The sequence below is a fragment of the Rhinopithecus bieti genome, unplaced genomic scaffold (genome assembly GCF_001698545.2).
Source record: "Rhinopithecus bieti isolate Rb0 unplaced genomic scaffold, ASM169854v2 scaffold_25291, whole genome shotgun sequence".
NCBI classification, from domain to species: Eukaryota; Metazoa; Chordata; class Mammalia; order Primates; family Cercopithecidae; genus Rhinopithecus; species Rhinopithecus bieti.
This window is the reverse complement of record NW_016811667.1, coordinates 841,856-868,360: the sequence shown is the minus strand read 5'-3', so window position 1 is coordinate 868,360 and position 26,505 is coordinate 841,856. Positions and strand designations below refer to the sequence as shown.

At 43.4% G+C, this 26,505-nt stretch overlaps 1 protein-coding gene across 1 annotated transcript in view; it reads right to left on the bottom strand.

Annotated features, from left to right (window-relative positions):
• Positions 1 to 1,217: 1,217 nt before the first annotated feature.
• The window catches only part of PDLIM1 (PDZ and LIM domain 1), a 57,623-nt gene continuing 32,335 nt past the window's right edge, over positions 1,218 to 26,505 (bottom strand). Inside the window, exons 5-7 of the mRNA XM_017894580.1 lie at positions 11,498 to 11,649; positions 2,204 to 2,321; positions 1,218 to 1,761 (exon numbers count right to left, since the gene is read on the bottom strand). Of these exons, the coding sequence (XP_017750069.1) occupies positions 1,575 to 1,761; positions 2,204 to 2,321; positions 11,498 to 11,649 (457 nt within the window). The 3' untranslated portion in view covers positions 1,218 to 1,574. The remainder of the gene's footprint in view (positions 1,762 to 2,203; positions 2,322 to 11,497; positions 11,650 to 26,505) is intronic.

Below are 26,505 nucleotides of genomic sequence, written 5' to 3'. Positions count from 1 at the left end.
CCCCTGGAAGCAAGATATCTGTATGAAAGACCCACACCTAAGAAGTAATACTGACAAATGTCAGACATTTGATTGGCACATTATCTGAGCAGAGGGATTAGAGAAAGTTCTAAGAATCTATGACTCATCTATTCCGTACAATCAAAATCCAAATCATAACTGTTAATGTCTTTGTAAATGAGTCAGACCTACTGTGTGGTTCAGAGACTTTTCATTTTATGTTGATTTCTAAGAATTGCAAAGTTTAAGCCTCCTTGACTTTTACAAGCGTAGAAACAGATGGGGTTTAAAGAAAGAATGCATTAACTGCCAAAAAAAAAAAAAAATCGAGAGCTTTAACATGACATGATTTTCTGCCTGAATAGTTTAGTTCTGCTTGTTGTGGCACGAAAACGGCTCATGTGCATAAACTGTCCATGTACATTCTGGCTTCAGTCTGTGGTATGAAGTCCTGGTACTGATTAAAATTCTTATGCTTAGAGTATGTACCACGTTAGTGCATTCATAATTAAAGGTCATGAACGATTACTGAGGGTGGTGGGCATGCTCAAGAATAGACGGTTGTTCCTTTGGAGGAAGGAGGGTTGCTTGGAGTACCCTGTCTGCCTCTCATAACAATCACTTAGTCTCAGTGTCTGGAGGGATGGGGGCACCACTGTTTGCGCAACTGACCCTATGAGGGATTAGTCACCAGGAGATGAACTGTGGTGACCTCAGATCTTGACTCAGGACTCTTTCTTAGCAGCCAGGGTCCCCAGTCTCCTCTGTGAGGAGGACACAGTGGCCATGTTCTGGCCTCTCTGCTGCTGCTGGACACTTTCCTGAGGTTGCTGCCCCTCACAAAGGGGAGCAGCTGTGATGTCAGCAACCAGACTGAAGAGGGACTTACTAGGGAATGTTTCCAAGCCAACTGCTAATGCTCCCACCTATTATTTGGGAAGCATTCATTTCCTCAGATAAGCCTCAGAACAGCCCAATGCAAAGAAAACTTCATTTCATTAAAACAGAGCTAGGTATCTTATATTAGCATTAGAGAAAGAAGATTTCAAGTAAGCTTCAAAGAAATATAAGAACAGAGCTTGTTAAGATGTAAGTTGCGGGGAAAAGGCCAGTAAATCTGAGAGAAACAAGAAACCCAAAACAAGAAGACAGACCTCAGAACTCTTATCAGGCTTGAGTAGGAAACGCCACACATGATCAGATAACAGACACCACACTGCTTTGGCGTCTATAAATTTATTGAGTAAAAACAAAATCAACGTCAGACACATTATATTTGATTGGGTTCAAATTTGGCTGATGTCCAAATGCAGCAGAGAAGAACAGAGGGGAGGAAGGGACATGGTGTTGCTGACAAGGGGACACTGAACAAAACAGTTTTCCTTTCATTGTAAAAGCAGGCATCGCACAGCTGGTGTGAGTCAATTAACCAAGGCAGGGAGGGGACTCAATGTTTTACAAGCAGAGAGAAACCCAAAGTAAGCAGAGAACTTTCAAGAGAGGCAAGGGCCAGAACACTGAGAGAAAAAGCTGCAGCAGAGGCCGGCTGGAGAACAGTGGTCGGATCTGCTGGGTCACTTGGGGAACACGGTGACCACTTCATAGCCCTCAGGTGGTGTGACTCGCTCCCGGGCATGCTTCTCACAGTAGATTTGATCCTCCACAAAGAAATGGCCCTTCTGTTTCAGGTTGGTGCCACAGTCAGTGCACACGTAACACTCAGGGTGGCGGTGACGGTCCCGCAGCTTCACGAACACACCGCTACAGAAGCAAGGCAGGGAAGGGACTCCATCAGTGACAAGCACCTACAGGTGGCACCCGAGCAGAGCAGGTGGCACCATCCTTCCTGAGCAGGAGCCTGGGGCTTCTCCCAGAAACCAGGGCCTCCCAACTGGCCTCCAATCATAAGAGACTTGCTTCTCCTTCCCAGGGTCCAGAGACATTTTCCAAAACCCCTCCTACTTCAACAGGGCAGCTCTGATTTTTCTCATTTTACATGTTCATAACCTAAGGGCTCCACAGTGAAGGAAAACCTTCTCAACCTGGCTCTGGGACACAGGACTTTCCTGGCCTTTCTGCTGCATTTTTCTGGGACGGATTTGTCTCCTTCACAAGCAAAATGTGCAACATCCAGCACTTTCCACATTTTCATGGTTTACCCAACATGCAAGGTCTACAAAGGCTGTGGGAAGCAGATACTCACACAATCCCAGTGCCACATTTGTCACACATAGGCAACTTCTGAGCATTTCCAATCGATGCAGCCACTTTAGTGACAGGAGCTTTAACACTTCTGAATCCTGAGGGCTTGTTGGGATCCCCTGAAATGAGGAAAACACTCTCATTGGCCAGGAAGGGCAGAATTGCTTAAGTATCACTCAGCTCTTCAGAAGCAGTTATAAATATATGTTCAAGCAAGTCCATGGGAACTGGAGTGACTCTGCTGTGTGTCTGGGCAAGTTACTTAACCTCTCTGGTCCCCAGTTTATTTTTCTATAAAACAGGAGATTGACACCTGGCCCAAAAAAAAGCCCAAAAAGCCAAGACAATCCTAAGCAAAAACAACAAAGCTGGAATCATCACGCCACCCAACTTCAAACTATATTACAAGGCTACAGTAACCAAAACAACATGGTACTGGTAGAAGAATAGACACGTAGACCAATGGAACAGAATAGAGAACCCAGAAATGAGACCACACACCTACAACCGTCTGATCCTTGACAAACCTAACAAAAAACAAGCAATGAGGAAAGGATTCCCTATTTAATAAATGGTGCTGGGAGACCTGGCTAACCATATGCAGAAAATTGAAACTGGATCCCTTCTTTACACCATATACAAAAATCAGCTCAAGATGGATTAAAGACTTAAATGTAAAGCCCAAAACTATAAAAACACTAGAAGAAAATCTAGGCAACACCATTCAGGACATGGGCATGAGCAAAGATTTCATGATGAAGACCCCAAAAGCAATTGTAACAAAAGCAAAAATTGACAAATGTGATGTAATTAAACTAAAGAGCTTCTGCACTGCAAAAGAAACTATCATCAGAATGAAGAGACAACCTACAGAATGGGAGAAAATTTTTGCAATCTATCCATCTGACAAAGGTCTATTATCCAGCATCTACAAGGAACTTAAACAAATTTACAAGAAAAAAATAAGCCGGGCACAGTGGCTCACTTCTGTAATCCCAACACTTTGGGAGGCCGAGGTGGACGGATCACCTGAGATCAGGAGTTTGACAATAGCCTGGCCAACATAGTCAAACCCCTCCTCTACTAAAATTACAAAAATTAGCCAGGTGTGGTGTCATGCACCTATAGTTCCAGCTACTCAGGAGGCTGAAGCAAGAGAATCACCCAGGAGGCGGAGGTTGCAGTGGGCCAAGATTGTGCCACTGCACTCCAGCCTGGGCGACAGAGCAAGACTCTGTCTCAAAAAAAAAAAAAAAAAAAAATGGGCAAAGAGCACGAACAGAACCCCATTAAAAAATGGGCAAAGAACAGAACTTTTCAAAAGAAGACACACATGTGGCCAACAAACATGAAAAAAAGTTCGACATCACTGATCATTAGAGAAATACAAATCAAAACCACAATGAGATACCAACTCATGCCAGTCCAAATGGCTATTATTAAAAAGTCAAAAAACAACAGATGCTGGCAAGGTTGTGGAGAAAAAAAGAATGCTTTTACACTGTTGGTGGGGTGTAAATTAGTTCAAACACTGTGGAAGACAATGTGGTGATTCCTCCAAGCCCTAGAAGCACAAATACCATTCAACCCAGCAATCCCATTAATGGGTATATACCTAAAGGAATATAAATCATTCTATCATAAAGATATATGCCCTCTTATGTTCATCACAGCACCATTCACCATAGCAAAGACATGGAATCAACCTAAATTCCCATCAATGTTAGACTGGATAAAGAAAACGTGGCACATATACACCAGGGAATACTATGCAGCCATAAAAAGGCACGAGATCTTGTCCTTTGCAGGGACATGGATGGAACTGGATGCCATTACCCTCAGCAAACTAACGCTGGAACACAAAACTAAATACCACATGTTCTCACTTGCAAGTGGGAGCTGAATGATGAGAACACATGGACACATGGTGGGGGGACAAGACACACTGGAGCCTGTCAGATGGTGGGGAGTAGGGGAGGGAGAGCATCTGGAAGAATGGCTGATGGATGCTGGGCTTAATATCTAGGTGATGGGATGATCCGTGCAGCAAACCATCATGGCACATCGTTACCTATGTAACAAACTTGCACATCCTGCACGTGTACCCCTGAGCTTAAATGTTGGAAATTTAAAAATAAATAAAGTTTTTAAAAAAGAAAAGAAATCCACATCACAGAAAGAACAAAACCATCAGAGTACAGCATGCTACAGCAGCCAGATGACAATCATCTCCTACAGATCAGAGGAAGGAACCTTTCTGTAGACAGCCTGGTGCATGTAAAATAAGCCCCTAGTAGCTAGATGCTGAGCTGCCTAAGGCCCAGCTCATCACATCTTAGGTAACAAAGCCCTGTACCATGGTAGCTATTAATAATGGTAAAAATCACCTGGAGGCCTGGTTAACACACAGATTGCTGGGCCCCACCCCTAGAGTTTCCGATCCAGAAGGCCCAGGATGGGGCCTAAGACTTTGCATTTCCAACAAGTTCCCAGTTGCTGTTGATCCAAGAACCACTGAACAAGAGCAAAGAAACAGCTTCCTGTGCCAGGCGAGGGGATGAGGAGAGGGTCACCCTGTGACTGCAGTCATGTTGGGCAATCGTGGGGCTGACAGACAAGGGCCTTAGCTCTCTTGTCCTTTCGGAAAGAGTCCCTGTATGCTGACCAGTACTTCCAAACCAAAAATTGAGACACATGTTCACACAATGGACATTTATTAATTTTCTATTTTTACTGATTAGAGACAGCGTCTCGCTATGTTGTGTCTCAAAGTCCTGCCCTCCAGCGATCCTCCCACCAGAGCTTCTCCAGTAGCCACTGCACCTGGCAACAAGGGGCATTTAGAATACATGGTTGACTGTATTTTGACCACAATTACCCTGCCCCTCTCTTGCCATGCTTACCTCCTGTCAGTGGTTCCCTATTGGGGGCAATTTTGTCTCCTAGAGAGCAGTTTCGATTGTCACACTGAAAGGGGGTGCCACTGGCATCCAGTGGGCAGAGGTCAGGGATGCTGCTTGAACATCCCAAAATACACAGGGCAGCCCCACAACAAGGACTCATATGGTCCAAAATGTCAATAGCACCAAGGCTGAGAAACCCTGCTCTCAATGGAGTAGACTTCCCCATCCCCAGCCTTTGGCCAGTGTGAGCACATGTGAGCTTTGTACAGGCGAAAGCACTAAGGGCTCTAGTGTGGTTTGGCCCTGTCCCCATAGAGCTATTGCCTCTGCCATGAAAACAGCAAGCACCAGAGTGCCTCTCCCTTCCCTGGGCTTGAATGAGAGGACTCAGGGGGCCTGGTCCAGCCCTGCCAAGCCCAGCAGAGCCACAGTTGTCCGGTAGCCCTCCGAAATACAGGTTACCCACTGCTGACTAATACAACATGAGAGATGGTTTGGGGTACTGGGCTGGCTTATGGGGAACAACAAGAGGGTATATGTGAATGCAGCCTGAACTCTCAACAGCCCTATCATGGTGCCATGGCTCAGACTTAGGCTTCCCGCCTCAGAGCTGGGACTGTTCATCACTGGGAACCGATGCATACAGATGTCCACCTGGCAGCACATGAGATGGGGCAGACATTAGGAGGCTCCGTGGTTTTAAGTGGTGAGCTCTACAGATGGGCTTGGGGAAGACTCAGTTCTGCCCCACCAGCAGGTGCATAAGGAGAAACCACCTTGGTACTTCTGTTCTCCCTGAGCCTAAGGCACCTTCTTGCCCTTCCCAAGCCTTCCTCCCTTCCTTTGGGAGGAGGCCAAAGCTCCAATTTTATTCATCCCACATTTTACCTATATATTTTTTAATATTGCATTTAAATGTCATTTTTGTCTTATTGAGTTTTCTAGTGCCCCCTTAAATTCTGCACTCAAGGCCAGGCACACTGGCTCATGCCTATAATCCCAGCACTTTGGAAGGCCAAGGCAGGCAGATCACTTGAGGTCAGGAGTTCGAGACCAGCCTGGTCAACATGGTGAAACCCTATCTCTACTAAAAATACAAAAACTAGCCGGGCATTGTGGCACATGCCTGTAGTCCCAGCTACTTGGAAGGCTGAGGCAGGAGAATGGCTTGAACCCAGGAGGCGGAGGTTGTGGTGAGCTGAGATCACACCACTGCACTCCAACCTGGGCAACAGAGCAGTCTAAAAAAAAAATTATGCACTCAAAGCAGTGCCTCCCTCACCTCACACTGATACTGGCCCTGCCTAAAGGGATCTCAGAAGGGCCTGGGGGGCATCTTGTCTAAGAATCATGCCTCAAGCATCCCAAACGGATTCCCTCATTTTATGGCTGATGAAGCCATCTGGCTGCCTGCCCAAGACAAGAAGAAAATGGCAGCATCTCTACATACCTGGACAGTTTGCAAAGGCACCGATTGGGCTGAGAACCAGCTCAATGATGTCAGGCTCTCTTATGCAATGGGTTTTTTCACATTTCACACTTAAAGACCTGGAATCCAGGCCGGGCGCGGTGGCTCAAGCCTGTAATCCCAGCACTTTGGGAGGCCGAGACGGGCGGATCACGAGGTCAGGAGATCGAGACCATCCTGGCTAACACGGTGAAACCCCGTCTCTACTAAAAAATACAAAAAACTACCCGGGCGAGGTGGCGGGCGCCTGTAGTCCCAGCTACTCGGGAGGCTGAAGCAGGAGAATGGTGTAAACCCGGGAGGCGGAGCTTGCAGTGAGCTGAGATCCGGCCACTGCACTCCAGCCTGGGCGACAGAGCGAGACTCCGTCTCAAAAAAAAAAAAAAAAAAAGACCTGGAATCCACTCAATCCACAGAAAAATTACCAGGAAAGAAGAGAGGCTGCAAAAGGGTAGAATGAGAAAAAGCCAGGAGGGACATGAAATCTCCACTTGGTGGGAGAATCCACATCTGTTTCTAGAATGAAGAGACTTGACCTGGATAAAACTGAGCACAGCTGGGGCGGAGAAGGCAGCCAACACAAGATTGCCCAAGGCAAGATTCACTATGGCCTGTTCAGCCCTACAGCGCCACCTGCTGACTTCAAGGTTTTTTTCTCTCACATATCCGGCCAGCACTGGTAATCCAAAGAAATCTCTCTTCCTTTCTTCTCAACTAGCTTACAGTGAAAATACTAGCTTCCCTTGAACTCCAGGCAACTACAAAATTTTCCAAATTTCTCTTCTTCCAGTGAACGCTGTATCTCAAATATTTCTGGAAAAAAAGTGAAAATTAGCTAAATCACAGCTGTTTTTCTATCCACTTCACTGCTCAACAACCTTGCATGGCTCCACACTGCCTTTAGAATCAAGTTCATGACTCTTAAACTTGCAACTGGTGGTCCCCTGTATCTAACTCGAGATCACCCAAGGATTCACCTGGAACCCTGGACACCAGCCAAAACGAGCTTTGGTACTTGCTGAACAAGTCTCCAGCTTTCTCATCTCACAGCCTCTGGCCACCACTGTTTTCTCAGCCTATGACTGCTCCTTCTAAACCTCCAATTATTAAAAGTCTCCTTCTATGGACACAGGAATGGATAAATAAAATAAAATATACACAAACAATGGAATAATATTCTGCCTTAAAATGGAAAGAATTTCTGACACACGCTACATGGATGAACCTTGAGGATATTATGCTAAGTGAACTAAGCCAGGCTCAAAAGGACAACTACTGCATGACGCCACTTATATAAGAGATTTAGAGTAGTCAAATTCATAGAGACAAGTAGGAGGGTGGTTACCAGGAGTTGGGAAGAGGGAGGAATGGGGAGGTACTCTTTAATGAGAACAGTTTCAGTGTTGCAAAATAAAAGAGTTCTATGGATGGATGGTGGTGATAATAGCACAATCACATAAATGTACTTAATACCACTGAATTGTACGCTTAAAATTTGTTAAGATGGTAAATTTTATGTGAAGTATATTTCACCATTTTTTTTTTTAATATAACGGCTTCTTCTGCCTGCAAGTTTTGGAATTTGATCCAGAACAAGATGAAGTTTGAGGAACCAAGAGCCCTTTCTCCTATAGGCTGAATTTTACCCAAAATGAGACAGCCTGTGTTGGGTCTTCAAGGTTTATGACCAAATACTGCTGTAGCCAAGCTTCCTTCAGGGGCCTCACTCACTGTGCACCTGGCAGTTTACAGACGCGGCTTCACTTAACCCTGTAAACAATCCCATGAGGTCCTGGCTATTAGCTTCATTGTAGCTGTGCAGAAACCAGAGCTTAGAAAGGCAGGCAACTTGCTGGAGGTGTCACAGCAGGTCAGAGGCAGATCCTGGATGGCAGTCCTCTTTCTGCCCTGCAGCACTGCTTTCTAAACCAGAGGCCTTTCTGAATAACAGGACCCCTCATCAACTGCTTTTACTGCCTTAACCTTTCATCATTTTATCTCAAATAAAAACAGACATTTGGGGCCAGGTGCAGTGGCTCACATCTGTAATCCCAGCATTTTGGGAGGTCCAGGAGGGTGGATTACCTGAGGTCACAAGTTCAAGACCAGCCTGGCCAACATGAAGAAACCACATCTCTACTAAAAATACAAAAATTATCTGGGCATGGTGGTGCACACCTGTAATCCCAGATACTTGGGAGGCTGAGGCAGGAGAATCACTGCAACCTGGGAAGCAGAGGTTGTAGTGAGCCGAGATCGTGCCACTGCACTCCAGCCTGGGCAACAGAGCAAGACTCTGTCTCAAACAAACAAACAACAACAACAAAAAAAACAGGCATTTGGGTTCCTTCCCCCAAGAGACTTCTGCATGTAAAGAATGTTTAGAATGGAATTTATCTTGTTACAGTCAGTAAAGATTTAATGCAGGTACACATTAAGAGATATAGGAGAAACTACAAGATTTGCTATCTCCCTCTTCCCTTCCAGCAGAATCTTGATTCTCTTTGGGGCAAGAACCATCCAGACTAAGGGATAAAATTTTTTTAAAAAGTATCCTAATTCCCAGACTCTCGTTTAACTAGGTGTAGCCAGGTGACTAAATCATGGTCAATAAAATTTAAATGGAAGAGTAGTGTGGAACTTCTAGGAAGGAGAAAGCTGGCTCATCTGAAATAGGGACTCCTGGTTAGCCTTATCTCCCTTCTTCCTCCCTGTCACCTGGAGGTAAGCATGATGGTTGGAACACCAGCTGCCAACCAGGACCACAAAGTAAACTTGGGAATGGAAGCCACAAATTTGGTTGCTGGCATGCAGGATAGGAGTCCAGATCTTGAAGAGCATGGAGCTTCCAAATCCATGCTCAGGTCCTTCTCTGTGAGTCCAGATGAACTCTGCAGCATTTGTTTAGTTGGGCATGGATGAACTTGACCTTGCCTCTCATTAAAGGGTTTCATATCCAGGTAAGAGTGAAATAAGCTGTGGTTTCCCACATGTTTTAACAAAGCTGTCATCCTCAAGGGTTGGCCCCCAAGTTGTTTGTCAGGTGAAGCTAATACTGGAACTTGATACAAAGCATGGTTCACTACTTCCCAGCTGCTCAGCTACTCCAAGCAAAAGAGGAAAGCAGTGGTAAAACAGTATCATTTTAGTATAAAAGAAGCACATGCAAACACATGGCCCATGGTTTTCTGATTTCCTATGGTTGTAAATTGCCACCGTCTCTAAAGAAATCACACAAATGGGGAGGAAGCCCAGGTGTCGGGTGTGTTCAGAAGGGAACTTTCTTATCAGAAAGGGCTCCCCAGGAAGCTGAATCTTCAGCTGCAGACTTTGAGGAGGGACGTTCATCTTCCAGAGGACACTAGCCTCTCAGCCAACATGCCAATCCCTTTGCAGCCTGGCTGAGGCAGTTCCCACACTCAAAATCACAAGGTGTCCCCTCACTGGGGCATCCACTGTCTCTTTGCAGATGGGTCCATGAGAGAGATAAAGAGGGCATAGAAAGCAAGACCCCACTGAAGTGCCCAAGCCTCAAGAAAGGAAGAGAGAGTGTGGAGGACTGGGCATCACAGGGACTAGAAAGGGTACAAAACCCAGCTCTCTGGACAAGGCAGCCCATGAGCGTCACAGGAGGTGCTGATGAGGAACCACCTGGGAGGAAGCAGGTGTGAGGGCTGCTGATCCACAGTCACCTTTGTGAAGGGAATAAAGCATCCCTTCTTCAATACATCCACCTGTCACAATTTCTCAACGTATAGCATTGTTATTAAGTGAAGATACTTTTACAGCTATCCACTTAAACATGATCATAATAAGTATACGTTACATAATGTCTTCAGTGAGAAGCATGTCTCCTGAGACCTGCAGAACCCTACGGGGTGACCCTGGGTGCCTCAACATCAAAGCTCACCCCAAGGACAAGAAAGCGTCTTCATGACATTTCAAACATCACAATAACTATGAAGCGAGTACTCAGTTACAATGATGGATGTTTTGCACGACTTATGCCATTTCATGACCATGATAATCTTAGAGGAAAGGATTTTTTTTTTTTTTTTTTTTTTTGAGACGGAGTCTCGCTCTGCCGCCCAGGCTGGAGTGCAGTGGCCGGATCTCAGCTCACTGCAAGTTCCGCCTCCTGGGTTTAAGCCATTCTCCTGCCTCAGCCTCCCGAGTAGCTGGGACTACAGGCGCCCGCCACGTCGCCCGGCTAGTTTTTTGTATTTTTTTAGTAGAGACGGGGTTTCACCGTGTTAGCCAGGATGGTCTCGATCTCCTGACCTCGTGATCCGCCCGTCTCGGCCTCCCAAAGTGCTGGGATTACAGGCTTGAGCCACCGCGCCCGGCGAGGAAAGGATTTTTATCCCTGATGGACCGATGAGAAAACAGGCCTGGGAAGGTTCAGAGATTTGCCAAAGGTCACAAAGTAAGAACATGGCCACAAGGGGGTGCTCTCAGGCCCTCAAGAGGCCACCCACCCTAGAGCAAATGCAAACACAAGCCCCCAAGCAAAGCCAGCCGCTGGCTTCATTGAGCGCTAATTCATTTTCATTCTGCTGCTCATTGCCCATGGCCTTCATCACTCGCCTTCCTCAGCCACCACCAAGGTATTGCTTCTGGGCTTAAAGCAAATGAATGGCCAAGGGACAGACCAACAGGCTCCCACAGCAGTCTGGCTCTCCCCAACCTCAGCATCCTCTTGTACATATGACAGGACACAGTTGGCCAGGCCTGGAGTTTCTTAACTACAGACCCAGATGAGAAAATGTGGTCAGCACCCTCTCTTCCTCTATCTCTTTTAAAGAATTTCAACATTTTAAAAGCCCATGCCGACTCCAGAGTGTGTTCACCTGTGCTTCCGCAATGACTGACTCTCACATCTGACCTTCAACAAGAGCCTCTGACTGCAGATGGAGCTGATTACCTTTTTCTTCAGACTCCAGGATCTCCTGCAAAACCAAGAAAGACGTGGACTGTTTCGGGGGCTCATTCAACTCCTGTTTCTCCTGAAGCATCTTGTAAACTTCAGATTCTTTGTCGATGACAAGGCTGCTTGGAGGCTGAGCATGGTCTAAGCTGTAAAGAATGTTTGAAAAATTGATTAGGACATGACAGAAGTTAAAAATAACTTCACCAGGAACCTCCTCCAGGCAAAGACACTGCTGATTTGAAGGATGGATAGAAATGATCTCAAAGCCCTCTCCTGAATCAGCCACAGACCTGCTGCCAGTGCAGTGAAACTGAGATGTCTTTGTAGTCAGAGCTGGCTGCTGCTTCAATGCAATCAGAGGCTCTTCTTCTAAATAGCTTCTAAATAGCTTCTTCAGTAGCTCAAAAACTTTTGGGCCTAATCCCATGGAATGAGAATGCTCTATCTCTTTATAAATTCCATCAACAGCATTATGTCCAGAGAAAATTTAGGAAAAAAAAAAAAATGTCAACCACAGCCCCACCATGAAGAACTCAGCCGGGTCCCCCTCGTGTGGGCCACAAACATTGCTTTCACGAGCAAGAATCACAGTGTTCTCCATTCCCGACGGTCTCACCGTGCTTTCCCTGTCTATAAATACTTCCTAATTCTCAAGACCAGGCGCTTGGGTCTCCTCACCTATAACACAGAGGTAACAGTACTTTCCTTGCCTGGTTCACAGGTTGGTGGTAAGGATGGGACATGTCAGTGCTTTGTGAAGTGTTGATGTTCAGGCCCAGGGACTGGGCAAGCCAGGCCTTGTCTTCCTCACCTTCCTCCTGTCATTCTGGGTGAACCAGAACAGGACAAGACAGGCAGAGCCTGCCTCTTTCCCCCAGGGCTCCACTTTCTAAGTGGTGGACGGTGACAGGAAGGTAGTCTCTCATCAGCTATACCTGTAAATCTATCCTGCATCTGACCCCTTCTCACCTCCCCCACTCCCCCAGGTCCAAGCCATGCCATGCCTTACCAGCACAGCTGACAAGATGCATGACTTATCTCCGCTATCACTAACGGCCCAAGGACAGTCTTATTTTTGACTAAAGGCCAGAGTGATGGCCTCTATTCGAAATATCAGAGCGATGTTTTTCATGCTTTTTAGAGACAGGGACTCACTCTATCACTCAGGCTGGAGTACAGTGGTGCATTCACAGATAACTGTAACCTCGAACTACTGGCCTCAATAGATAAATCCTCCTGCCTCAGCCTCCTGAGTGGCTAGGATTACAGGTATGCCACCATCCACTGCTAATTTTGTCATTATTTTTGTAGAGACAGGGTCTTGCTGTATTGCCCAGGCTGGTCTCAAAGTCCTGGCCTCAAGTGATCCTCCAGCCTCAGACTCCCAAAGCGCTGGGATTACAGGCATGGACCAGAGTGTCTCGCCCAGAGTGATATTTTAAACATGAATCAGACTATGTCATGCTGTGGCTCAATGTATTCTCATTTGAGTTAGCACAAAATATTTAGTTTTAATACTAAAATATATGTTTAATCAAAATAAACTTTTTGGGAGTAAATGTTATCACAGAGGAAAAAGTCCCTCACATATGTGACCCACACTTCTCCCTCCATACACATACCCTGCCAGCCCTGGCTCACTTTACTCTACTGAGACCAGGCTTCCTGCTGTGCCTGGGAAACACTAGCTTCACAGCCTATGCACCTACTGCGCCCTCAGCCTGCAATGCCCTTCCCAGGTGTTGTCATGGCTCCCATGCTTCATCCAGGTCTTTGCTCAAGTGCACTCCTCAAAGAGGCCTTCCTGACTCCGACTCCAAACAGTCCGCCACATCCCCACCATCACTCTTAACTCCCTACCTGCTCTCTCACCATGGATTCCATTTGTATTCCCTTATTTCTTTGTTGTCTGTCTCCCCCTGGAAAGTAAGCCCCAGGAGGGCAGGGACATGGCCTGTCTTGCTCCCCATCACACTCTCAGGCCTGGCTCAATGCCAGGCACAGGTCACAGTTCAGCAGGCATCAGGCAAGTGAATGTACACTGCAGAGTGGGTCCAGGGCCTCCTTCCTCCTTGCTGCGCTCCCCCTGTTCCTGTAGGCTCACAAAGTCCTCCAGGGCAGCTGGCCTCTGAGGGCTGTGCCAGGGACATAGGCAGCCCCACCTCCTGGCCCCAAATCACCTCCTTCCTCTCAGCCTGAGCTGCTAGGGAGGAAGGCTAGTGTGCCCAGTGGAACCAAAGAGCAAATATCAGATGATGGGGCAATTTATTGATGCAGATGGATAGATTTGTATATAAACAAGTTGTGCTTCCTGAGTAATAAAGCTATAAAGTCTCCAGCCCACCAGGCTGCTCCCAGCTTTACAGATGCAGGCAGTGGCCAGGAGTGGTTTTATTCAGCAACTCTAACCAGTCTCTCTTTAGGGTTGGAGTCACTGAATTATATCAATTACGCTTACTCATTTCCAGGGTATATGTTTTCCCTGGGTAATTCTCTGCAAGTTACCTTTTCCTCTTCCTCTCTCCCTCTCCTTTCTTCCTTTCTCTTTTCTGAGACAACCTCTGGGGCATGTTCAGTACTCAGGTCTGCAGCTAAAGGCAGAGTCAATCACAGCAATCAAGAGCCAGGTGTTTCCCTTCGACTCCAACCATGTTCTCACAATAAAGGAAAAGGCACCCAAAGAGTGACATATGCTTTGCGGCTGCCAAAGAAGGTCAGAATTTAAGTAGCAAGATTCATGGGTTGGTCACTCCAGCTGGCTGCATTTGGGGGAGGGAAAGCAGCTATCCCTGCCTGTCCTGCCCACTCCAGCTGCTCTCTGCTTGGCCTCTTCCCCCACCTGCAGGGACCTGTGGGTGCCTCCCAGGGCAGGCAATGAGGCCACCTGGGGGAGTTGTTTTAACCAAGGGTCTTTCTTTGTCTCACTTCCCAGCCCTTTCTTTGAGTTATATGCCTGATTCTTTTAGGAGTCCTGAGTTTGGAACTTGCCCCATAATAAGCATATTACATTATTTTTGGATAAATCTTTTTTCTATTACACTTAGGACTATTTTAAAATTGAGATCAGACTATGGAATGTTCTTGGGAAAGATTTTTCCTCTTCTTTGGTGTATGTTATGTCTGGAAGCCACCAACAGAACACACCGAAAAAATGACAGAACCCAGACCACAAGGCTACCAAATATTCTTCCAGCAAATCACCTTGTGAAGGATTTACATGATTTTTCTACCCTCGCCTGTCAGTAATGAGTAATGATTTAAAAAAAAAACTTACCATTTTTCCCCAATAATGATAGTATCTTTACACCACTGGATAATTTATAACGGACTTTCTATATCTATTACCTTACTTAAGGTATTGATACACCTGAATCAAAAATAACATCCTAAGATCCAAAGTCTAAGTCTTAGACGCTAGACTACAAGGTATTGACATGTTACCACAATACCTTAAAAAATAATGACAAAAATATGAAGGAGAAATGGAACAAAAAAATTCTCATTTTTATATTAATAACAGCAATGAAAGAAAGAATATTACAGTGATATGGCTTCAGAAAATATAACACACACCATTCAGTTTCCAGGAGAACAAGTTTTGAGGGTGGAACAGTGAAAATAAACACTTTCTTCTGAACCCACTCTGTACAGTTTTAAAACGAGTTTAAGGAAATTCAACTATAGAGTAACAATACATTACACAACGTTTCCTAGTTCTTGTTTCTCCCTGGGAGCTGATGTGTATCAGTTTCCTAAATGTTGAATATTTTCTCCCACTATTTTAGGCCCTCAGTGACCTGAGGGCCCCAGGGTTACTCTAGCCACGCCACTCCCATCCCTGCCGAATCAGGTGGCTGACAGAGCCAGGTGTAGGAGGATCCCAGTGGTCTTTAGAACATAAGAAGAAACTCCCCTTGAGCCCACCTCCCAGAGGAGGATTTTGGAGGCTGAGCCTGCAGACATTATGCGACTCTCACAGCTGCTCCAGTCAAAAGGGCAGCTGGGGTGAGGGTCAGAAGGACAAGGAGGATGGAAAGCAGTATGTTCATGGCTCTGGAGCATGGGTCAGCACAGCAACCCTGGGATGAAAGTCTACTCCATCAGAACCATTAAGTGCCCAGAGTGAGGATATAAGGGGCTTTTTTTTAACTTGGGCTGTCATCTGTGGCAGCAACTTAATTATCTATATAAATCTCAGCTAGGCCAGACACAGTGGCTCACGCCTGTAATCCCAGAACTTTAGGAGGCCGCGGCAGGCAGATTGACTGAGCTCAGGAGTTTGAGACCAGCCTGGTCAACACAGTGAAACCCCATCTCTACTAAAATACAAAAAAAAACTAGCCGGGCGCTGTGGTGTGCGCCTGTAATCCCAGCTACTCGGGAGGCTGAGGCAGTAAAATTGCTTGAACCTAGGAGGCAGAGGTTGCTAAAATAAGACAGTCATAAGAAAAAAATCCTCACTGCTGATATAACCTTAGTAGGGTCATTTTCTCACATAGTAAGAATATCTTGATACTTTAATAAAACTACCTGTGAGACAAAGATTGGAAGAGAAAGGGGGATTACATTAATTATTGAAAGCATCCAGACAGGAGATGGTCTCCTCATAAAAATCTTTTCCTGTCTGAGAAGATGAGGTAGATATATTTTTCCCTGTTTCACCCAGTACAACCAAAAACCCTGGGCATTACATATAAAACAACATGAGAATACTCTGACAGGGCAACAGAAGTCAGACTGGCTAGGGACCCCGCGTCCTGAGGACCATGATGGTGAGCTCCCACAGTGTTTTTGTTTCCTTGAACATCCCAGACATGGAGCCGAGGGCAGCAACCTGGAAAGGGCCATGGGCACAGACAGAAGTCTCGAGAGGAGCCTGCTGTCTCTGACCAAATGGCCAGAAAGGGGCAGCCCAGCAAAACACAACACGTTGAAACAACAACCACTATTCTCCAGCCAAATGCCAGAAAAGGCCAAGTGGGGAGTCCAGACTTCCAGCCTCACCAGGCTATGATGTGGTTCCCCAACTATCTCACTGGGATAGGCCCAGAGAAAGGCCAATAGGGGGTCCATATTTCATCCTTACCCAGCTGTAATGAAAAAAACCTAGGAGAGAATCAGGACTCTCACCGCTGCCCAGCAGTGTCTAGGCTACCATCACCCATAAGGTGTCAGTGGAGGCCGTGTGCGGAGCCAGAACTCCCACCCCATCCAGCAGTAATGAGTGGCCCCAATGACCTCAGGTGTGACATAGGCAGTGGGGAAATGAGACTTTCTACCCCCACCTGTCAGTAATGAGGCAGCATCCCCAACCCCCATCTGAGAGGAAGCCAGTGAAAACAGAAGGTTTTAATGAGATCCAGAATCTAATAACATAATAACAAGAATGCTCAAGAGTCAGTTGAAAAATCACATCTCTTAGAAGAACCAGGAAGATATCAAACTGTAAATAAGACAATAAAGAGATGCCAACACCAAGATGACAGAGATGTTGGGATTATCTAACAAAGATGGTAACACAGTCATCATAAAAATGTTTCAATGAACAATTATGAGCACACTTGAAACAAAAAAAGTAAAGTCTCAACAAACAGAAGATATAAAGAATGAAATGGAAATTCTAGAACTGACAAAGTAACTGAAATAAAATCACAGTGGATACACTCAGCAGCAGCATGAAGGAGACGAAGGAAAGAATCAGTGAACTGGAAGGTAGAATATTAGAAATTATACAATTTCAAGAACATAGAAAAATAGAATGGGGAGGAAAAAAAAGAAATGAAGAGCCTCACAAACTTATGGGAATATATAAAAGATCAAAAATTCATGTCAATGGAGTCTTGGAAGAAGAGAAAAAAGGTGGAACTAGAAAAGTACTAGAAGAAATCATGTCTGAAGGTGTCCTAAATTTGGCAGAAGACATAAATAAGTGAAGTGAACAGGAAACAGGATAAACCTAAAAAAATCTACACCAAAACACAGCATAGTAAATTTCTGAAAACTACAACAAAGAAAGAATTTTCAAAGCAGTAAGAGAAAAATGACACCATATCTAGAGGGGAAAACCAATTCAAAGGACAGCAGATTTCTTATCAGAATCCATAAAGAAAAGAAGGAAGTAGCACAATGTTTTCAGCTGCTGAAAGAAAAAAAACTGCCAGCTTAGCATTCTGTATACAGTGGAAATATCCTTCAAGAATGAAGAAGAAATCAAGACATTCTCAGATACAGGGAAACTGAGAGCATTTATCTCTAGCAAAGCTACCCTAACAATGTTTAAAGGAAGTTATCTAAATAGACCAAAAAAAAAAAAAGAAGGAACCAGCCAGGCACGGTGGCTCACCTGAGGTAAGGAGTTGAAGACCAGCCTGGACAACATGGCAAAAACCTGTCTCTACTAAAAATACAAAAATTAGCTGGGCGCGGTGGCGGACGCCTGTTAATTCCAGCTACTCAAGAAGCCGAGGCACAAGAATCACTTGAACCTGGGAGGTGGAGGTGGCAGGGTAGATCGCACCATGGTACTCCAGCCTGGGGGACAAGAGCGAGACTCTGTTTTAAAAAAAAAATAATAATAATAAGGAACTTTGGAATACCGAGAATGAAAAAAGAACCCATAAGCAAAAACATGGTTTTAAAAAATGCTTTCCCTCTTAATATATTCTAATTCTTGTTGACAAGTAAAGCAAAAATTGTAACACTATCTGATGTAGTTCTAAGTGTATAAAAGGATCTATTTTAACTATATTGTAAGCAGGGGAGGGCAAAGGTTCACAAAGAGAAGCAAAGTTTCAATACTTCTTTGAACTCCTGAAATGATGATACCAGTAAACTGTGATAAGTTATATATATATATACAATGTAATACCCAGATAACTACTGAAAAGGTTATACAAACACATAGAATAAAAAACACTACAAATAAAACTGTTATTCTTAAAAAAAAAAAAAAAAAAAAAAAAAAAGATGTCAAATAACCCACAGGAAAGCAGGAAAAAGAAAACAGAGAAATGGAAAACAGAAAACAAAAAATAAAATACCAGACTTAAGCCCTAACATATCAATCATTGCATTAATGTTCATCATCTAAATAAACCAACTGAAAGACAGAAACAAACAGGGTAGATACAAAACAGTACATTTTAAAACATGACCCAAATATATGCTATCAACATAAAACTCATTTCCGATATTAATATATAAGCAGGCTAAAAGTAAAAGGGTAGAGAACAATATATCATGCCAATATTAATCAGAAGAAAACAGGAGTGGTTATATTATTAATAATATCTGATAAGTATACCTCTGAACAAGTAAATTTACCAGAGATGGAAAGGGACAGTATATAATCACAAAAGAGTTGACAACAGCTATAGCAATGCTAAATGTGTGTGCATCAAACAACAGAGCTTCAAAATATGTAAAGCAAAAACTGATAGAACTGAAAGGAAAAGAGACACATTCACAATTTTAGTTGAAGACTTCTATACCCCTCTCTTAACAACTGATAGATCAACTAGACAGAAAATCAGAGAGGATACAGAAAAATTCAACAATACTATCATGCCACAACTATAATCCCAGTACTTTGGGAGGTCAGTGCAGGAGGATTGCTTGAGCTCATAAGTTGGAGACCAGCCTGGGCAACATGGTGAAACCCCGTCTCTACAAAAATTACAAAAAAAATTAACCAGATATAGTGACACATACTTGTGTAGTCTCAGCTACTCAAGAAGCTGAAGTGAGAAGATCACTTGAACCCAGGAAGCTGAGGTTGCAGTGAGACACTGCACTCCGGCCTGGGCAAGAGAGACAGACTGTCTCTAAGTAAGTAAGTAAATAAATAAATAAATCAGAAATGAAAGAGACATTACAGCTGATACCACAGAAGGATAATAAGAAACTACTATGAACAATTATATATTAACAAATTTAAAAATCTAGAAGAAATGGATAAATTCCCAAAAACACAACCTACCAAGACTGAGTCAAAAAAAAAAAAATTAAAATTTCTAAACAGACCTATAACTAGTAAGGAGGTTCAATCAGTAATCAAAAACATTCCAACAAAGAAAAGCCCAGAACCAGATGGCTTCACTCATGAATTCCATCAAACAATTTTAAAAGAATTAAAACTAATGCTTCTCAAACTCTTCCAAAAAGCTGAAGAGGAGAGAATGCTTCCAAACTCATTCTATGAGGCCAGTATTACCCTGATACCAAAACCAGACAAAGATACCACAAACAAACAAAAAAAAACTATAGACTGATATTACTAATGAATATTGATGCAAAAATACTCAACAAAATACTAGCATACCAAATTCAACAGCATATTAAAAGGATTAAACACCATGACCAAGTGGAATTTATTCCTGTAATGCAAGGATGTTTTAACATATAACAATCAATCAGTGTAACACATCACATTAACAGAATGAAGGACAAAAACTACAGTCATCTGAATGCAGAAAAAGCATTTGACAAAATTTAACAAAGTTTCATGATAAAAATACTCAACAAAACAGGAATGGAAGGAAATTACCTCCACATAATAAAGTCCATGTATGAAAAGCCCACAGCTAACATCTTACTCAAAATGAAAAACCAAAAGCTTTTCCTCTTAAGATCAGCAAGCAAGGCAAGAAAGCCAACTTTTACCACCTCTTTTCAACATAGTATTGGAGGTCCTAATCAGAGACCTTAGGCAATACAAATAAATAAAAGGCATCCAAATTGGGAAGGAAGAAGTAAAATTGTATCTGTTCAGAGACGCGATGATCGAATACACAGAAAACCCTAAAGATCCCCCCCACTACACAAACACACACACACACACACACACACACACACAAACTATTGGAACTAATAAATGAATTCACAGTTGCAAAACACAAAATCAACAAACAAAAAACAGTTGTTTCTATACACTACCAATGAATAATCCAAAAAGAAAACTAAGAAAACAATCTCATGTGTAATCATCAAAAAGAACAAAATACCTAGTAAACTTAGCCAAGGAGGTGAAAGACTTATACACTGAATAGAGTACATTTTAAAATTATGAAACATTTTTGAATGTTTAAAAGTATAAAACGTTGTTGAAAGAAACCAAAGAATGCACAAATAAACAAAGACATCTCATGTTCATGGACTGGAAGACTTAAGATTGTTAAAATATCTGTACTACCCAAAGCATCTATCTACATCTTCAATGCAATCATTATCAAAACCCTAATGGCATTTTTTACAGATAAAAAACACCATTGTAAAATTATATAAAATCTCCAAGGACCCTAAATAGTCAAAACAACCTTGAGAAGGAAAAGCAAAAATGGAGGCCTCATACATCCTTATTTCAAAACATTTTACAAAGCTACAGTAATCAAAACAGTATGGTACTAGCATAAGACAGATATAGAGACCAATGAAATAGAATAGAGAGCCCACGAATAAACCTTTGGATACACTGTCAAATGATCTTCGACAAGGGTGCCACAGCTACACAATGGTTAAAGAATAATTTCTTCAATGGTGTTGGAAAAACTGGATATTCACATGTAAAAGAATAAAGCTAGACCCTTACCTAACACCACATAAAAAAATAATTTGGCCAGGGACCGTGGCTCACGCCTGTAATCCCAGCACTTTGGGAGGCGGAGGCAGGAGATAACTTGAGGTCAGGAGTTCGAGACCAGCCTGGCCAACACAGTGAAACTCCATCTCTACCAAAAACTACAAAAAAATTAGCCGAGAGTGGCAACGCAAGCCTGTAGTTCTAGATATTCAGGAGGCTGAGACCGAAGAAACACTTGAACCCAGGAGATAGAGGTTGCAGTGAGCCAAGATCATGCCACTGTACTCCAGCCCAGGCAACAGAATGAGACTTCGTCTCAAAAATGATAATAATAATAATAATAATTCAAAATAGATTAAAGACCTAAACATAAGACCAGAAACTATAAATATAAAACTTCTAAAAGAAAACATAGGGGGCCAGGTGCTGTGGCTGACACGTGTAATCCCAGCACTTTGGGAGGCCAAGGTAAGGAGAATCACTTGAGCCCAGGAGTTCGAGACCAGCCTGAGACTCTGTTTCTATTAAAAAATAAAATAAAATAAAATAAAGCTTCCTAACACTGAATTTGGCGATGGTTTCTTCAATATGACACAAAACACAAGCAACAAAAGCAAAATTAAAAAATAGAACTAAAACTTTAAAACTTCTGCACCACAAAGGAAACAACAGAGTGAAAAGGCAACTTACGAAATAGGAAAAATATTTGCAAAACATATGCATGATAAGGAATTAATATCCAGAATATATTAAAAAATCCTACAACTCCACAACAAAAAACAAATAGCTCGATTAAAAACTGATCAAATGATTTGAATGGACATTTAGCCAAAAATGATTAACAAGCATATGAAAAGATATTCAACATCACTAATCATTAAAGAAATGCAAATCAAAACCAAAATGAGATATCACCTCACATCTGTTAAGATGGCCACTATCAAAAAGACAGAAAACAAATGTTGGTAAGGATGTGGAGAAATTGGAGCCCTTGCGTATTGATGGTGGGAATGTAAAATGGTGTAGCTACTATGAAAACAGTATGGAGATTCCTCAAAAAATTAAAAATTTACCATATGATTCAGCAATCCCACTTTTGATTATATACAAAAGAAATGAAGAAGAATCTCAAAGAGATATTTGCACACCCATGTTCATTACAGCATTACTCACAATAGCCAGGAGATGCAAGCAACCTAAACGTCCATAAAAACGTGTATTAGTGAGTTTTCATGCTGCAGATAAAGATATACCCAAGACTGGGCAATTTACAAAGAAAGAGGTTTAATTGAACTTACAGTTCCACATGGCTGGGGTGGCCTCACAATCATGGTGGAAGGAGGAGCAAGTCACATCTTACATGGATGGAGCAGGCAAAGAGAGAGAGAGCTTGTGCAGGGGAGCTCCTCTTTTTAAAACCATCAGATCTTGTGAGACTTATTCATTATCACGAGAACAACATGGGAAAGATTTGACCCCATGATTCAATTACCTCACACTGCGTCCCTCCCCCAGGAATTCAAGATGGGATTTGGGTGGGGACACAGACAAACCATATCAACATGAATAAAAATGCGAAAAAAAAATGGGATATTATTCAGCCTTAAAAAAAAAAAAGGAAATCCCATCATATACTACAACATGGGAAAACCTTGAGGACATTATGCTAATTGAAAAAAGACAAATGCATGACTCCAATTATATAAGATATCTAAAGTAATCAAACTCTTAGAAAGTATTACAGTGGTTGCTAGGGACTTGAGAGATGGGGAAAGGTGAGGTTGTTTTTTAATGGGTATAGAGTTTCAGTTTTGCAGGATAAAAAAGTTCTAGAGATGTGTTTCACAACAATGTACATACAGCAAACATTATAATACACTTAAAAATGATTAAGATCATAAATTCCATGTGTTTTTTAACACAATAAAAAAAGACAAACTCACAGAAGAAAAGGAACAAACTATTGATACATAAACCTATTGATACAAAAACCTAAATAAATCTCCAATTATACTGAGTAAAAAGGCTAATCCAGGTTACATACTGTATGATTCCATTAATATAACATTCTTGAAATAATAAAAATATAAAGAGTAGATGAGTAGGTTGCCAGGGGTTAAGGAGGGTGAGGGAACAGGAGGAAAGTGAGTGTGGCTATAAAAGGGCAACATGAGAAACCCTTGCAGAAATGGAAATGTTCAGTATCTTGAGTGTATTGATGTCAATATCCTGGTTTTGTTACTATTGTGTTTTCAAGATGTTACCACTGAGGGAAATTGGTAAAGGGTATAGGGGATCTCTCTGTATTATTTCCTAAAACTGCAAGTGAATCTACAATTATCTCAAAATAAAAATTTTAATTAATTTTAAGAAATATTTTCCCCAAATGGTAGAAGTTATGTGCTAACTGGAAATAATGTAGAGGAATACTTGTTTTTTATGTAGGTGGGGTAAAGGAGGTAGAAGGACCCAGAAAATCTTTCCTATCTCATATCCCAAAAAATGAAATGTCCCAGCCTGATTACCCCAATGTTCACCCACAAACGCCATTCTGGGAAACCCTATGTAATCATTTTCAGAAGGGAAGCCTGGCCTGTATGCTTCCTAAGTTTTGGTCTTCAAAGGCACACATGTTGGTTCTGCAATAAGAAACCAGAGGGGTAATTGTGGGCACCAGAAGAAGAGAGAGGAACACCCACACACCAGAGCCAGTTTTCTGTGGGTGGCAGGCAAGTTTAGCTAGAGGGGCAAGCAGCCTTCATCACAGAGGTGTACTTCTGATTCAGCTCTGAAGAAGCCAGGGTTAATATCATCCTTGTGATATCATTTGAACAGAAAATGATGCATCCCTTTATTTCCAGGGCAGCTGCTTATAAATGTCCCTCGTGAGTGTTTGGGGGCAACATCTTACAACACAATTTGGAAGAGCTATTATCTAGGGCCTAGTATGTTGGTTATAGGAACTCTCCAATCCTTCCTTGAAGAGAACACCATCATCCCATCAGTAAGCTGATGAGCTGTGTGGGCTGGCTTAATTTAATGGGAAAGAAAGAAGTGTACCACAAGCCACAGCAAAGTCTTCTCCATTACATTTGTCTATGTGCTTCTACACTTCTGTAGCCGCCAGTTCTCAGAAATGATGGGGATGGAGTTACTCATGGACACCAAAGTCAGCAATAATTAGCATTTACTGAGCACCTACCAGGGGCCAGGCACTGCGCTGAGTGTTCTGTGTATATCCCATTGCATTGTCTCAACAATCTGGTGGTGAAGAAGTTAGTATTATTTCCACCTTAGATCTCAGGAGACTGAGTTTCAGATGTGTTACATGGTTTTCCCAAGGTCACACAGCTAGTAAGAGGCAGAGCTAGAATTCAAGGCTCAGGCCCCTCTATCTACCAAGCCTTTACGAAGTATCAGGCAGTATCATATAAACAATGAAATCTGGGCTCTGAATTTTCTGATTTTGACCAGGTCCCCTCAACTCAATTAAAAGAGATCAGAGGAAAGGTGCTAGCTTTCTGCTGAACTGACATTTTCTTCGCCCACCTGGTACACAGTAGGCACTCGATAAATGATTATTATGCTGAACTGACCTAGAGGAAAAAGGCCACTGAGGACCTCCCCCTCCACTGTGTGCACTGGGAGGAAGGGAAGCAGAGAAACCCCCTCACCTGCCTTACCAGTTGGCAAGGCTATCTCTGTTCTTATCTGACTGGGACACAGCTCTGTAAAGACCTACAAGACAGAGAGCCACAGACATACCATGATACCTTCAAGTGTATAGGACAAAGAAATCCAGGGCAAGCCCCAGAGAATGGGTGATGACATCAGATGCAAAGTATGCAGTGAGCCAATTCTGGAACCTCAGCGAATTTCACAGACTAAACAGTGGGAGGGAGCGAGCACTTGGGACTTGTGCTGACTGAGCAAGCAAAGTTACCGGGTGACTGCTGAGCTCACAGGAGAATCTTTCTTTGTGGGAATGCACTAGAAATACACCAGCAAGCTGAGACCCCGCTCCCCCATACAAGCAGCATGGCCAGTTAGGCAGCTCCTCTGCCTTAGGCTGTTGGTTTTCCCACTGTTTCTGGGTTCATCCTCAACATCCTCAAAGAGTGTGGGACGGAACAGAAACGGGACCCTCTCTGCTGAGAAAAGCTGCAAAGAGACAAATTTTGATACTCGGAAACTACTGCAGCCAAAGAGTCTGGGCCAGGGGCTAGAGGAAAGGCTTACACAGACACCTGGTAGTTTCAGACTCAGGGGAGGGAGCATGCAAGGAACATGAGAGAAGAAAGACATTGATGAAGGAAAAATAGCCAAGGCCATACTAAAAATATTTCCCAGGCACATATTTCTCCCAATGCATAGCAGCTCTTTCAATTAAGGATGTGTCATTTCCTGGGTTATTAAGTCCAGATCATGGAACATTCCACTCTGGGACAGTAAAAGAGGGTCACGTTCTCAGCCTCCCCAGCACCAAAGCAGCTAAAAACAAGGATCACAGCCCCCAGTGTTTCCACCACTCCTGAGCTGCTTGGAAGCTTCCCCTCAGGGTGTGTCTGTGGAAAGCCTGGGGCCCAGTATGACACCTTTCTCAGGTGTCTCAAATGTCCCACGGTCACCTGGAAGAGGATCATCATCTCAAGCCAGTAAGCCCTTGCAAGAACCAGAATTTGAGGGAAGCAGCAGCACTGGCGGCGACTTTGCCTTGGTTACTATGATAAACGGCCCGTAACCTTTAACATCTTCTAAAACCAAAGTCACACAGAAAAAAGTCTGCCCTACTAGACTCAAAGAAATGTTAAAAGAAATCTCAGTGTCAGCTGGGCCCAGTGGCTCACACCTGTAAGCCCAGCACTTTGGGAGGCTGAGGCAGGCAGATCACCTGAGGTTGGGAGTCTGAGACCAGCCTGATCGACATGGAGAAACCCCATCTCTACTAAAAATACAAAATTATCTGGGCATGGTGGCGCATGCCTGTAATCCCAGCTACTTGGGAGGCTAACGCAGAAGAATCGCTTGAACCCAGGTGGCGGAGGTTGCGGTGAGCCGAAATCGCTCCATTGCACTCTAGCCTGGGAAACAAGAGTGAAACTCCATCTCAAAAAAAAAAAAAGAAAGAAAGAAAGAAAGAAAGAAATCTTAGTGTCCTCTCAGTGTCGGGCACAGGGACGCGCATGCCGTGGGTGTCCAATGACATCTGTCTCTCTGTGGGGAGGGGAGGGGTGACTATATGCACGGAATGGCCAAGGAGCCCTTGAGAGGCGTTCCAAACATTTAAGTAGTTTGGAACCTCTAGTATCTTCACATCTCTCAACCTGCATTTGAAGCCATTGGTTTGCAATGTAATTACCATAAGAGTTGAGCAGGTTCTTGTTAAAGGTGAACTGGGGAGAAACTGAATGGCAAAGCAGGCTTC